Genomic DNA, 10138 nt, shown 5'->3' on the forward strand with positions numbered 1-10138 from the left:
CCTCTTATATTTGATTGTATGTGCTTAAATACTTTTTGCTCATCTTCAAATTAGATCATTCCCTATTTACCTCTATAATATACCTAATTCTCTTGCTATTCAAATGGATGTGCTAGGAAAAGCCAAGACTTGTGGAAACGCATAGTCTTTTTTTTTTTTTTTTTTAAGGTTTGACAGCCGCTGAACTTAAGGTTTTTTTTTTTTTAAGTCTTTTTTTCCTAAAGAAAAAAAAAAATAGGCACAGAGGTCTGGCTACATAAAATGAGTCTTCTGCCACCCAGTCCCAGGGGTGAGCTGCTGCTCCATCCTTTCTAAGGCCTGAGAAACCAACCATCTACAGCGGTCCCTGTGGTTGTTACACAGGTAAGGTCACATGTGCAACAAAATACACAGAAACTGTTAAATTTATCATACATATTTACTTAATCTATACAGAATTGAGTAGATAAAATCAGATTCACATTAGTGAAAAATCTCTACAAAATGTCTCTGAAAAGCAAAACAAGACTGCCTCTGAACAATTCGTATCCTCATGAAAGACGTGGGCTGTAAAAATAAAGCCGTGTGTTTAGCACAAACTAGAAGATCTCTGCATTTGTTTTTCACAGTTATTTCCATCTACAGTCTGAAAGAGGTAGATTTTTCTGCAACACCTGAGAATTGAATTGTGATAACCAGGTGTAATAAAGGCAGTTGCATACATAACTAAAAAACACTGGTCTCAAGACCAAGAAATGTACTCCTAATAAGTCTGAGGATGAAATGGTCCATGATCCAAGACCCAAGTATTCTCTACTCCTCGGAGTCTACCGCCACTATAAATAATACACAGCAAGATTGCATGATGGTGCAACAAATGCAACTGAAGGAAATGTGACATTTAAACCTTTTCTGGACCAGCCTGACAGCATTACAGTGTTCTAGAATACGGTGGATACAGGGTGTGCTACAAAGCCACAACACTGGGCTGGTGAGGTGACTGCTTTAGGAGGGTGGCTGCAGAGGGGCCCGCTTGTGTTTATTCACAGGGTAATGGGAGGAAAGGACCCCTCATGCATCCCAAACAGAATCGAGCTCCTTTAAATACCACAATCGCATCTAGCTACAAATACCTAGTAAAAGCCGAAAGCAGCAGGCCAAGGACTGTTAATGACATTGCTTTAGAAAGCCCTTGAAAATAGGCAGCGCGTCCAAGATTTACATCTTCCACACAAGACAAGCACCACAAAGAAACGTGGTGGGCTACACGAATGGCTTCAACAGTAAGAGCTGTACATCCAGCAGAGTTCTTTGAAATAGGATCATCAGTACGAATTTTAAAGTAGATTATATTTCTGATATATACCTTCATTTCCTCTAGGGGAAATGAGTCCAACATTTCATCTAGTAGCAGAAAGGAGTATTTATGCGAGGCCATCGGAGGAGGAGAATATTTGTTTTGCTTCCGACTCATTTTTGACAGCGTAATGAGAGCACCTGCTCTGTGGTTTTCTTTTCCTCCACTGTCTGGCCCCTTGACTCCTGTGACCAATGGCGGAAGCTTCTATGAGACAATTTTCCAATTCCTTTAACCCACTTTAGACCATGAATATGACAGGACTTTACAAAGACAGTTTTAAGAGAAAACGCTTTTAACTGGACAGAACGGGCCGGATTCAGTCCAGTGAGCAATTTCACTGTCAGTTTGATAGCTTTGCTCCGTGGAATGTGCTAATATCAATTCTAGTAGAGCCTCTTTATTTCATAAATTATTTCAATGCAAATTTTATCAGGGACAAAGTCCAAACTTCCATGGTGCAACCTGACTTATCATTTGCATAACTCAGCCATATTCAACATTGTTAAGAACAAAGGAAAATTAAAGAACTAATTCAGAAGTGACGTGCTTCATACGGAAAGGTCCCCCAGTGCAAGTATAGAAACCTTGATGATACTACTGGCTTTTTACTTAAAACACTGTAATTAAGAAAAGGGGTGAGAATCAGACCAAAAGCATCATAGATCCTCACTACTTAAACTCTCTGCCAAGTCTTCCCAAGTTAAAAGTGTGGGTTTCAGTCTTTCTGATTTGGAAATAAAACCCATTTCAGTTAGCATAATCCACAATTAAAATTCCCGTTTTAAAAACCTGGAGAACTTTGCTAGCAGGATTTGCAAAAACAGTTGAACATGAAATTTCAAATAGCCAGCGGGCAGCATGGCAGTGGAGGGACTTCTGCTTAATGAAAGCTACACATGAACTTAACCCTGTCTTAAAATGACAACTACCGATGGCCGCCTTCTGTGGGAAGGGGAGGATGCGTACCCAAATCCCAAACTGAAAGCAAACCACCATACTCCACAGTGAACATTTAGGTGGTCCAAGTTCAAACACGGGTTCTAGTTCTAACCTGGAAACCAAAGCAGTAGGATTGTTTTTAGTCACAAACATTAAGCCTGTTTCGTTTGTCCAATGATCTGTATATACTACTTTAAAAGTGACACCTTTATGTACGTAATCTGCCAAAACTTTTGAGTATTCGAGGCTTGCAGCCATGTCAATTTGTCAAGTGATATAAATATTATCAAAAAGCTAATTTGATTCAAAGATGCTATGCTTATTTCTGACCCAACCCTAAGTTTATTTTTACTTGGCATGTAAGTGGGCTATTAGACAAAACTAATCATCTTGATTTTGTGTAATACTAATGGGGGGGTGGGGGCAGGATGTTTGAATCAATATTGTTTTCACATCAAGGAACCATTATCAGAACAAAGTTCCCTTGTGATGATCGGCCCTGTCTTGAGTGAAATTTGAATAATTCTGTGCAAGGAACAGGGAAGATAGGACAAGGCGATGGTCACATGCATTCCAATGAAGGGAAATGAAGCAGATGTGCAACACGGCTGAGGAAAATGTAGAGAGGAAAACTATTCAAAACCGCTAAGCAGCCTCCTGTACCACGTAAGTCCAGTAGTTCTAAGAAAATACAGATATGGTAGAAAAAGTAAGAAAATTTTCACCACAAAAACAATAGTTACTACTAACAGAAAGTTATACACAAAATATAGCTCTCGATACAGTGATCATACTTCCTTTCAGTCAACGGACTCGATACCTGGCGCGGCGCCTGCGGACACAGCTGCTTTCTCCTTTGAGGCCCTGGGCATGGCCTCCAGGGGGCCTCCCGGGGCACCTGTAGAAGCAGTGTTCGGCTCCCTGGGGGCCACCAGGCCACTGCAGGGCTGTGTCCCAGGCAGCGCTAGATGGTCACCTGCAGCTCTCCCCAAGACCTGCTCCTTCAAGACTTCCACCCTCTCGTTGAGCTCGTTCCTCTCGGTTTGAAGAGCCCGGCACAGCTTCTCTAACCGGTCCAGTTTGATTTGAAAGGCCTTGTACTCTTTATCACGGACAGTTTTCTAGAAGGAAAAAAGAATCATGTAACCTCGCTGAATACAAATCACTTTATAAAGGATACAAACAAATTAACCTGAGCCATATTAGAAACAACTCGTTTAATCACCTCTTGACCACACTGTTTCCTCACACGCCACCTGACCACGTAGCTAGCTTCGCTGCATACCTATCTACAGGTACCACGTGACACTTCTAACGGTTCCTACTGTTCTGGGGTGACAAAAGAAATAAGCAAAATTCACTTTTAAAAACAGTTTGTATTGATCAACTATTGAGAAAATTTTAAGATACTCCTCACAAAGCTAAAGATCAAAAAATTAAGGGCCTGATTAAACACAGAAAAGGATTCTTTTCTACATAGATTTCTCTTGTTCTACCAATTTTTAGGTGAGAACAAGATGCAAGGTGTGAAATTTAGTATCTGCAGAGGATACATTTCAGCTGGCAAAAAAAAAAAAATTTTTTTTTTTCCTCCTTTGCTGCCTTTTTTTGAAGACTCCGTCAAAGCAAAAAGAAAGGCACCAGAATTGTTCTCCGCACTCCTGCCCTGGGCAATGTGCTCAGCATTTCTGGAGATGGGCCGCGTGGCGGTGACATCAGCCCCACCTGGATACTTGGCAGAAAGATTCTGCAGCCCCACCCCAGAACTAGTCGAGCCAACTTTGGGTGGAACCTAGCCATCGTGGTCTTAACAAGCTCGAGTTCGACGCAAGCTCCACTGAGAAATCACTGCTCTAGAAGCAAGGAAAGTCTCGAAGCTTTATGGCCATCTCCAGCATAAGCCTGGGCTAAGCAACTGCACGGCAGGAAATGCAGTACCTCCCTCAGGGCCCCCCACCTGCAAGCCTGAAAGACCTGTGCAGATTCTACGGCGCTACCCCCCCTCCCCCAGCTCTGGCCAGAGCCGTCAACTCTGGCAGTGGTGTCACCGCGTGCCCCCTGCCCTGTTAGGTGCTGGGGCTTCATGAGTCCCCATGATGACAAACACACCTTCACCATGGGAAACTACCTCACCTCTTCAGCCATTTGCAGAAGTGCTTTGTTGTTGTTTTCCCATTTGGTGCGCCATATTATGGTTTCTTTTTCCAGTTTTTTAATTTTCTTTGTCATCTGTCAATCAACACAGTTGCAAATGTAAATGCTCAGTTCCATTTCTCTCTCCACCCTGTCCCACCACAAGAAGGTCTGTTCCACCCCAGCCCCATCGTTGCCCCAGCCGCGCGCAGCGGACCACTATGTCTGTGCGTCGGCAGCAGAGCTGATCTCAGGGCCTCCTGCGGTGGCAGCAGCAGAACCGAAGTAGGGGTTTCAAATGATGAGAAAAACAAACCTAATCTCCTCAATTTCAGAGGCAGCAGCACATGGAGGAAGCGGTCAGACAGCACACTGTGAACTCTAACTTAGGCTGGAGTGCGTCTTTCATTCCAGCTGGGGTTAACAAGGAGACCTCCCCGGGCTGTACAAAAACATGTCCAGGTTAGGGGTTTTCTATTCATTAAACTACTTTGTCTGGTTCTTGGAAGCATAGGGGTTTCCAGCTCCCCCCAAAGATTCAGAATTGCTGATCTACCACAACCTCCAAGACCACATCAATCTCAGAACTATAGGGGCGCCTGGGTGGCTCAGTTGGTTATGCGTCTGCCTTCGGCTCAGGTCCTGATCCCAGAGGCCTGGGATCGAGTCCCACATCGGGCTCCCTGCTCAGCGGGAAGCCTGCTTCTCCCTCTCCCGCTCCCCCTGCTTGTGTTCCCTCTCTCGCTGTGTCTCTCTCTGTCAGATAAATAAAATCTTAAAAAACTATAGGCAGTGTCCCTTTGGGAACATTCCCGTGACCAAGAAAAAGATAGTAGTAGTTTTATCCTTAGCTTTGGGCATCCCCACAACTCACTTCTCTCTTTAGCAAAACCTGAATGGGCCCCCAAATATGGGGAACATTTTTTTTTTAAAGATTTTATTTATTTATTTGAGACAGAGAGAATGAGAGACAGAGAGCATGAGAGGGAGGAGGGTCAGAGGGAGAAGCAGACTCCCCGCCGAGCAGGGAGCCCGATGCGGGACTCGATCCCGGGACTCCAGGATCATGACCTGAGCCGAAGGCAGTCGCTTAACCAACTGAGCCACCCAGGCGCCCACGGGGAACATTCTTAAACCTGTACTACAAGAACCCAGTTCTCAGAAATTCCCCATGAGACTTCTGTGTGCCTGTCACTGAGCCCGCTTTCAAGATTCCTCCATGCACTGTTGACTGTGCCCAGCTCTGGTCCCAGGTGGGGCACCGAGCCAGGTGCTGTCAGGGATGACAAGGCTACAACAGCGCCGATGCCCTGTGCTGTGGGTGATCACCCACAAAACTGCAGCACAAGGCACAGTGCAACAAGGCCACGGGACGAGCTCGCGCAAGATTTGGCTTGAGTGCTGACCGACAGTGATCTCTCCGCCACGAGCAGCGAAGGACAGCGACTGGAGAGCCCGTCTTAAACTCCGTTCAGCCTCAACAGTGCGCGGATGCCGCAGGCCAGCTGAGGCGCCCGCTGTGCACAAGAGCGCCCTCGACTACAGCCTCAGCTGAAAGGACTGGCACGCAGAACTAATCCACTACTCACCAAATTCTCCAGGTTACCGGGTCTAAAAATACCTGAAGGTGGTCATTTGAGCACTTAACGTGGCCAAGCACTGTCTGAAATACTCCACTTTATGGGGGGTATTTTTGTTATTTTGAGAGGAAAACCCAGAAAGGTTAAGCAACTTGTGCCCAGTCACACATTATATGATGCAACTGGGACATCACCCAGAGCACACACTCCCAGCCACTATGTAAGATCTAGTTATAGTCACAACTAACATCTACTGAATGCTTACAAAGTGCCAGGCACCGCTCTACTTCTCCCCAACCCACCACCATCTTATAAAGCCCCATGTTAAGGGGAATATGCCACATAAAATAAGGACGGATGGATGGACGGACAGATAGATACATATGTATATATTCTGGTTCTCAGCTTGGTATCAAGGATATCGCTTTCCTTAACGTAGGCAGGAAAATTAAAAAGAAGCCAAAGAAAGAATGGGTTTGGTTGAAGTAGAAAGAATTCAGTGGTAGTTAAAAAAAAAAAAAAGCTAAAAAGGTAGAAACACTGGGGCACCTGGCCGGCTCAGTCAGTGGAGCGCACAACTCTTGATCTCAGGGTTGCAAGTTCGAGCCCCATGTTGGGTGTGGAGATTACTTTAAAAAAAAAAAAAGGTGGAAACACTGACATATTTTGATTACATATAAATAAAGATACATACATAAATGTGTGTGTGTGTGTATGTATATATAAAATCAACCAACCAAAATGTGTAATTACTGTTCTGGGCTTGGTTGTCTTTAAATAATCTCCAAAAACACAGAGCTTTGTGAAGGAGGGGTAAAAGACACAACAAAAAAGAAACCACTTTATGTGTAACAACAAATTGTATTTAATAGAGGAATTAACTTTAATAAAGCTAGTATTTAAAATAAGCAGAGAGACCACTAGCTACGTGGGGCACACCATGGGCAAAATGACCAAATGAGACACCACTGGAGGATCAGAAAAGAGGAAATGAAGACTGTACAATAAGAACATCAACTCATCCAGGTCGTGACCGTGTTTAAAACAGCTTCTTCTATAAATTCCCTTTTAGGTCATATTCTACTAAAATATGTAAATACCTTTTCCATCTCCTGCCGGAAGGTTGTAAACAGTTCGTTGCTTTTTGCCATGGTAGTCTGGAATTCTTCAAACTTATCCATATAAAGAGAAAGCTACATAAAAAAGTATGAAATATTCTGAGTTCCTGGTAAACAATTTAAAACGATTCCAAAAGACTTTCTAAAAGGACATAATATGGTTACACGTTAGTTACTTATTACAAGTGACAGAAATAAGAACATACACCCAGCCCTTGGCTACCACACAGAGACAGCTGAAGTTCTATAACCCACAGAAATTCATGGAAACTTAGGAAATTTTGGTGACTTAAACATCCTTAGATGTAAATGTTTAAAATGTACAAATATTTACTAGCTCCAATCCACCAATTTCCTCTCCTTGTATCTGAAAAATTGTCCATGCAAAAAGAGCATTCTTTTATTTATTTATTTTTTTTTAAAGATTTTATTTGTTCATTTGAGACACAGAGATACAGAGAGAGAGAGAGAGAAAGCATGAGCAGGGAGAGAGGCAGAGGCAGAGGGAGAAGCAGGCTCCTCGCTGAGCCAGGAGCCCGATGTGGGGCTCGATCCCAGGACCCTGGGATCATGACCTGAGCTGAAGGCAGATGCTTAACCATCTGAGCCACCCAGGTGCCCCAAGAGCATTCTTTTAAAACACCACCTGCACAGTTCTTAGCTTGGTATCAAGGATAGCTCTCTCCTTAACAGAGGCAGGAAAACAAAACAGAAGATGAAGCACTGGCTTGGGGAGGGGGGTAGAATTCAGTGGGATGGGGTCTTTTGACTGCTTTGATTTTGATTGATTTGGATGTTGGGGACCATGGCTCTAAAGTACACTTCAAATACTGTAAATTATCCTGCTTATAATAACCATACTATCCCTGGTGCACTGTAGAATATCTGAAGTTTTAAATGCATGTTCATAGCTGTTTTTCTTGAAGATGGAACATCCAGGTAGACTGTCCCATCGGAAAGCTCAATGCTGGCCCACACTGGGTAATTCCTAAGTGGCAACTACCCTCACACCTGGACTTACATGCCTGCATTACAGAACAACGGGTCAACCAACACCAATTCGACTCTATCCTCAACAAATGCTGGAAATTAACATGGTAAGAGCATGGAATGAGACCAACTCTTGGCAAGGACAGCCACATTTAGGGACTAGGAAAAGGAAGATGGGACAGCAAAGGCAACAAACTAATGATCAGATAACGTGACCCAGGGTGACACAGATCGCTGACAACAGAAGTTTCACCAGTAACAGTCCCAACAGCATCAGAGCTGCCTGGGAGCTTCACAGAAGGGTCCTCCAGTGCTCTGCACTGGAGACTTGGCAAGGACTCCCACATTAAAGTCTATCTTCCAAAGCCGTATATAAATAGACTTTATATGCATTTTCCACATCAACACTCTTCTCCATTTATATGGGCAACTGAGTTTACACAGCTAATAAGGGGTTCAAATTTCCTAGAAGCAATCTAGCACAATCCTAGGTTATAGTGCAAAGTTCAAAAAACTTCTTGAATTTTCAAAGTTAGGCTACTTTTCTAGGAAATAAGCATCACATCGCAAAACATGCCCAAAGACAAAAACAGCATTTAAAAGAGGGGCTCATAAAGATTCAGACTAGTCTCAATGTGTCAGTGCATTTTAGAACTACTTCAGAGACCTTACATTAAATATAAATGTATTATTTAATAAACTTAAAACGAATACGTTTTTCAACAGAATGTAATCTAGTTACTTGGAAAAGGGTGGACTATAGGTAAACGCCTAATTTCACATGTCCATAAAGACATGGAAAGTCTTTTCTGTACCTTTCCTTTGAGTGGGGAGGCAGCATCTGCTACCCTTACTCCACATTAAGACAAATGCAGAGAAAGACTGCATTAGGACAAACTTAAAGGGTTTGGGTTGAAAAACAGGGAAGCAACTAAGAAAAGCCTAGGCCCAGATGGTCTCATGGGTGAATTTCACCAAACATTTAAAGAAGAATGAATGTCAATTCTTCCTAAACTCTTCCAAAAAAATCGAAGAGAAGGGACACTCCCCAACTTATTTTATATAAGGTCAGCCTTTACCCTGATATCAAAGGCAGATAAGGATACGATAAGAAAACTACAGGCCAACATCCCTGATGAATACAGCTGCAAAAATTCTCAACTAAATACTAGTAAACCAAATTCAATAGCACATTAAAAACATCACAGACCATGACCAAATGGGATTCATCCCTATGATGATGCAAGGATAGTTCAACATACACAAATCAATAAATGTGACATTCCACATTGATAGAATAAAGGAGCCTGAGGAACAGCACGGCAGGCCCCTCCCCCATAAGACAGGCTGGGAAAACAAGAGGCCAGCAACCCTAAGGTCCCAAGAAAACAGGTGCATCTTGCTTGGGTTCTGGTCAATAATTTGGACTCTATACATTCCCTCAAACACCCATCAACAGAATGACTAGGAGGAGGAGCCCCCAAAATAGAAAAGAAAAAGAGATTATGACTTATGCTGCAGATTTACAAATGGATGCAGATACAACCAAGATGTCGGAGATGGAATTCAGGCTAGCAATTGTGAAGACAATGGCTAGAATGGAGAAATCAATTAATGGCAAAATAGAGTCTCTAAAGGCAGAAATGAAAGGTGAATTGGCAGAACTTAAAAATGCTATCAATGAGATCCAATCCAATCTAGATAATCTAACAGCTAGGGTAACTGAGGCAGAAGAGCAAATAAGCGACCTGGAAGACAATAATAATAGATAAAAAGGGAAAAGAGGCGGCCAGGAAAAACAACTCAGAATCCATGAAAATAGAATCAGAGAAATAAGTGACACCATGAGGCGTTCCAATGTCAGAATAATTGGAATCCCGGAGGGAGTGGAGAGAGAGAGAGAGGACTAGAAGATGTATTTGAGCAAATCGTGGCTGAGAACTTCCCTAATCTGGGGAATGAAACAAACATTTGCATCCTAGAGGCAGAGAGGAACCCTCCCAAGATCAAGGAAAACAGGCCAACACCCCGGCATGTAA

The 10138-nt window shown here is 43.1% G+C and overlaps 1 protein-coding gene across 2 annotated transcripts in view; it reads right to left on the minus strand.

Moving 5' to 3' along the window:
• Positions 1 to 399: 399 nt before the first annotated feature.
• Positions 400 to 10138, minus strand: part of TXLNG (taxilin gamma) — a 61590-nt gene continuing 51851 nt past the window's right edge. For both annotated transcript variants that reach the window (XM_081809116.1, XM_006736660.3), the window contains 3 exons: positions 7092 to 7184; positions 4412 to 4507; positions 400 to 3399 (listed from right to left, as the gene is read on the minus strand). In XM_081809116.1, the coding sequence (XP_081665242.1) occupies positions 3079 to 3399; positions 4412 to 4507; positions 7092 to 7184 (510 nt within the window). In that variant the 3' untranslated portion in view covers positions 400 to 3078. The remainder of the gene's footprint in view (positions 3400 to 4411; positions 4508 to 7091; positions 7185 to 10138) is intronic.

Source organism: Leptonychotes weddellii, chromosome X (assembly GCF_054177405.1).
Source record: "Leptonychotes weddellii isolate Sample4059 chromosome X, ASM5417740v2, whole genome shotgun sequence".
Classification (NCBI taxonomy): Eukaryota; Metazoa; Chordata; class Mammalia; order Carnivora; family Phocidae; genus Leptonychotes; species Leptonychotes weddellii.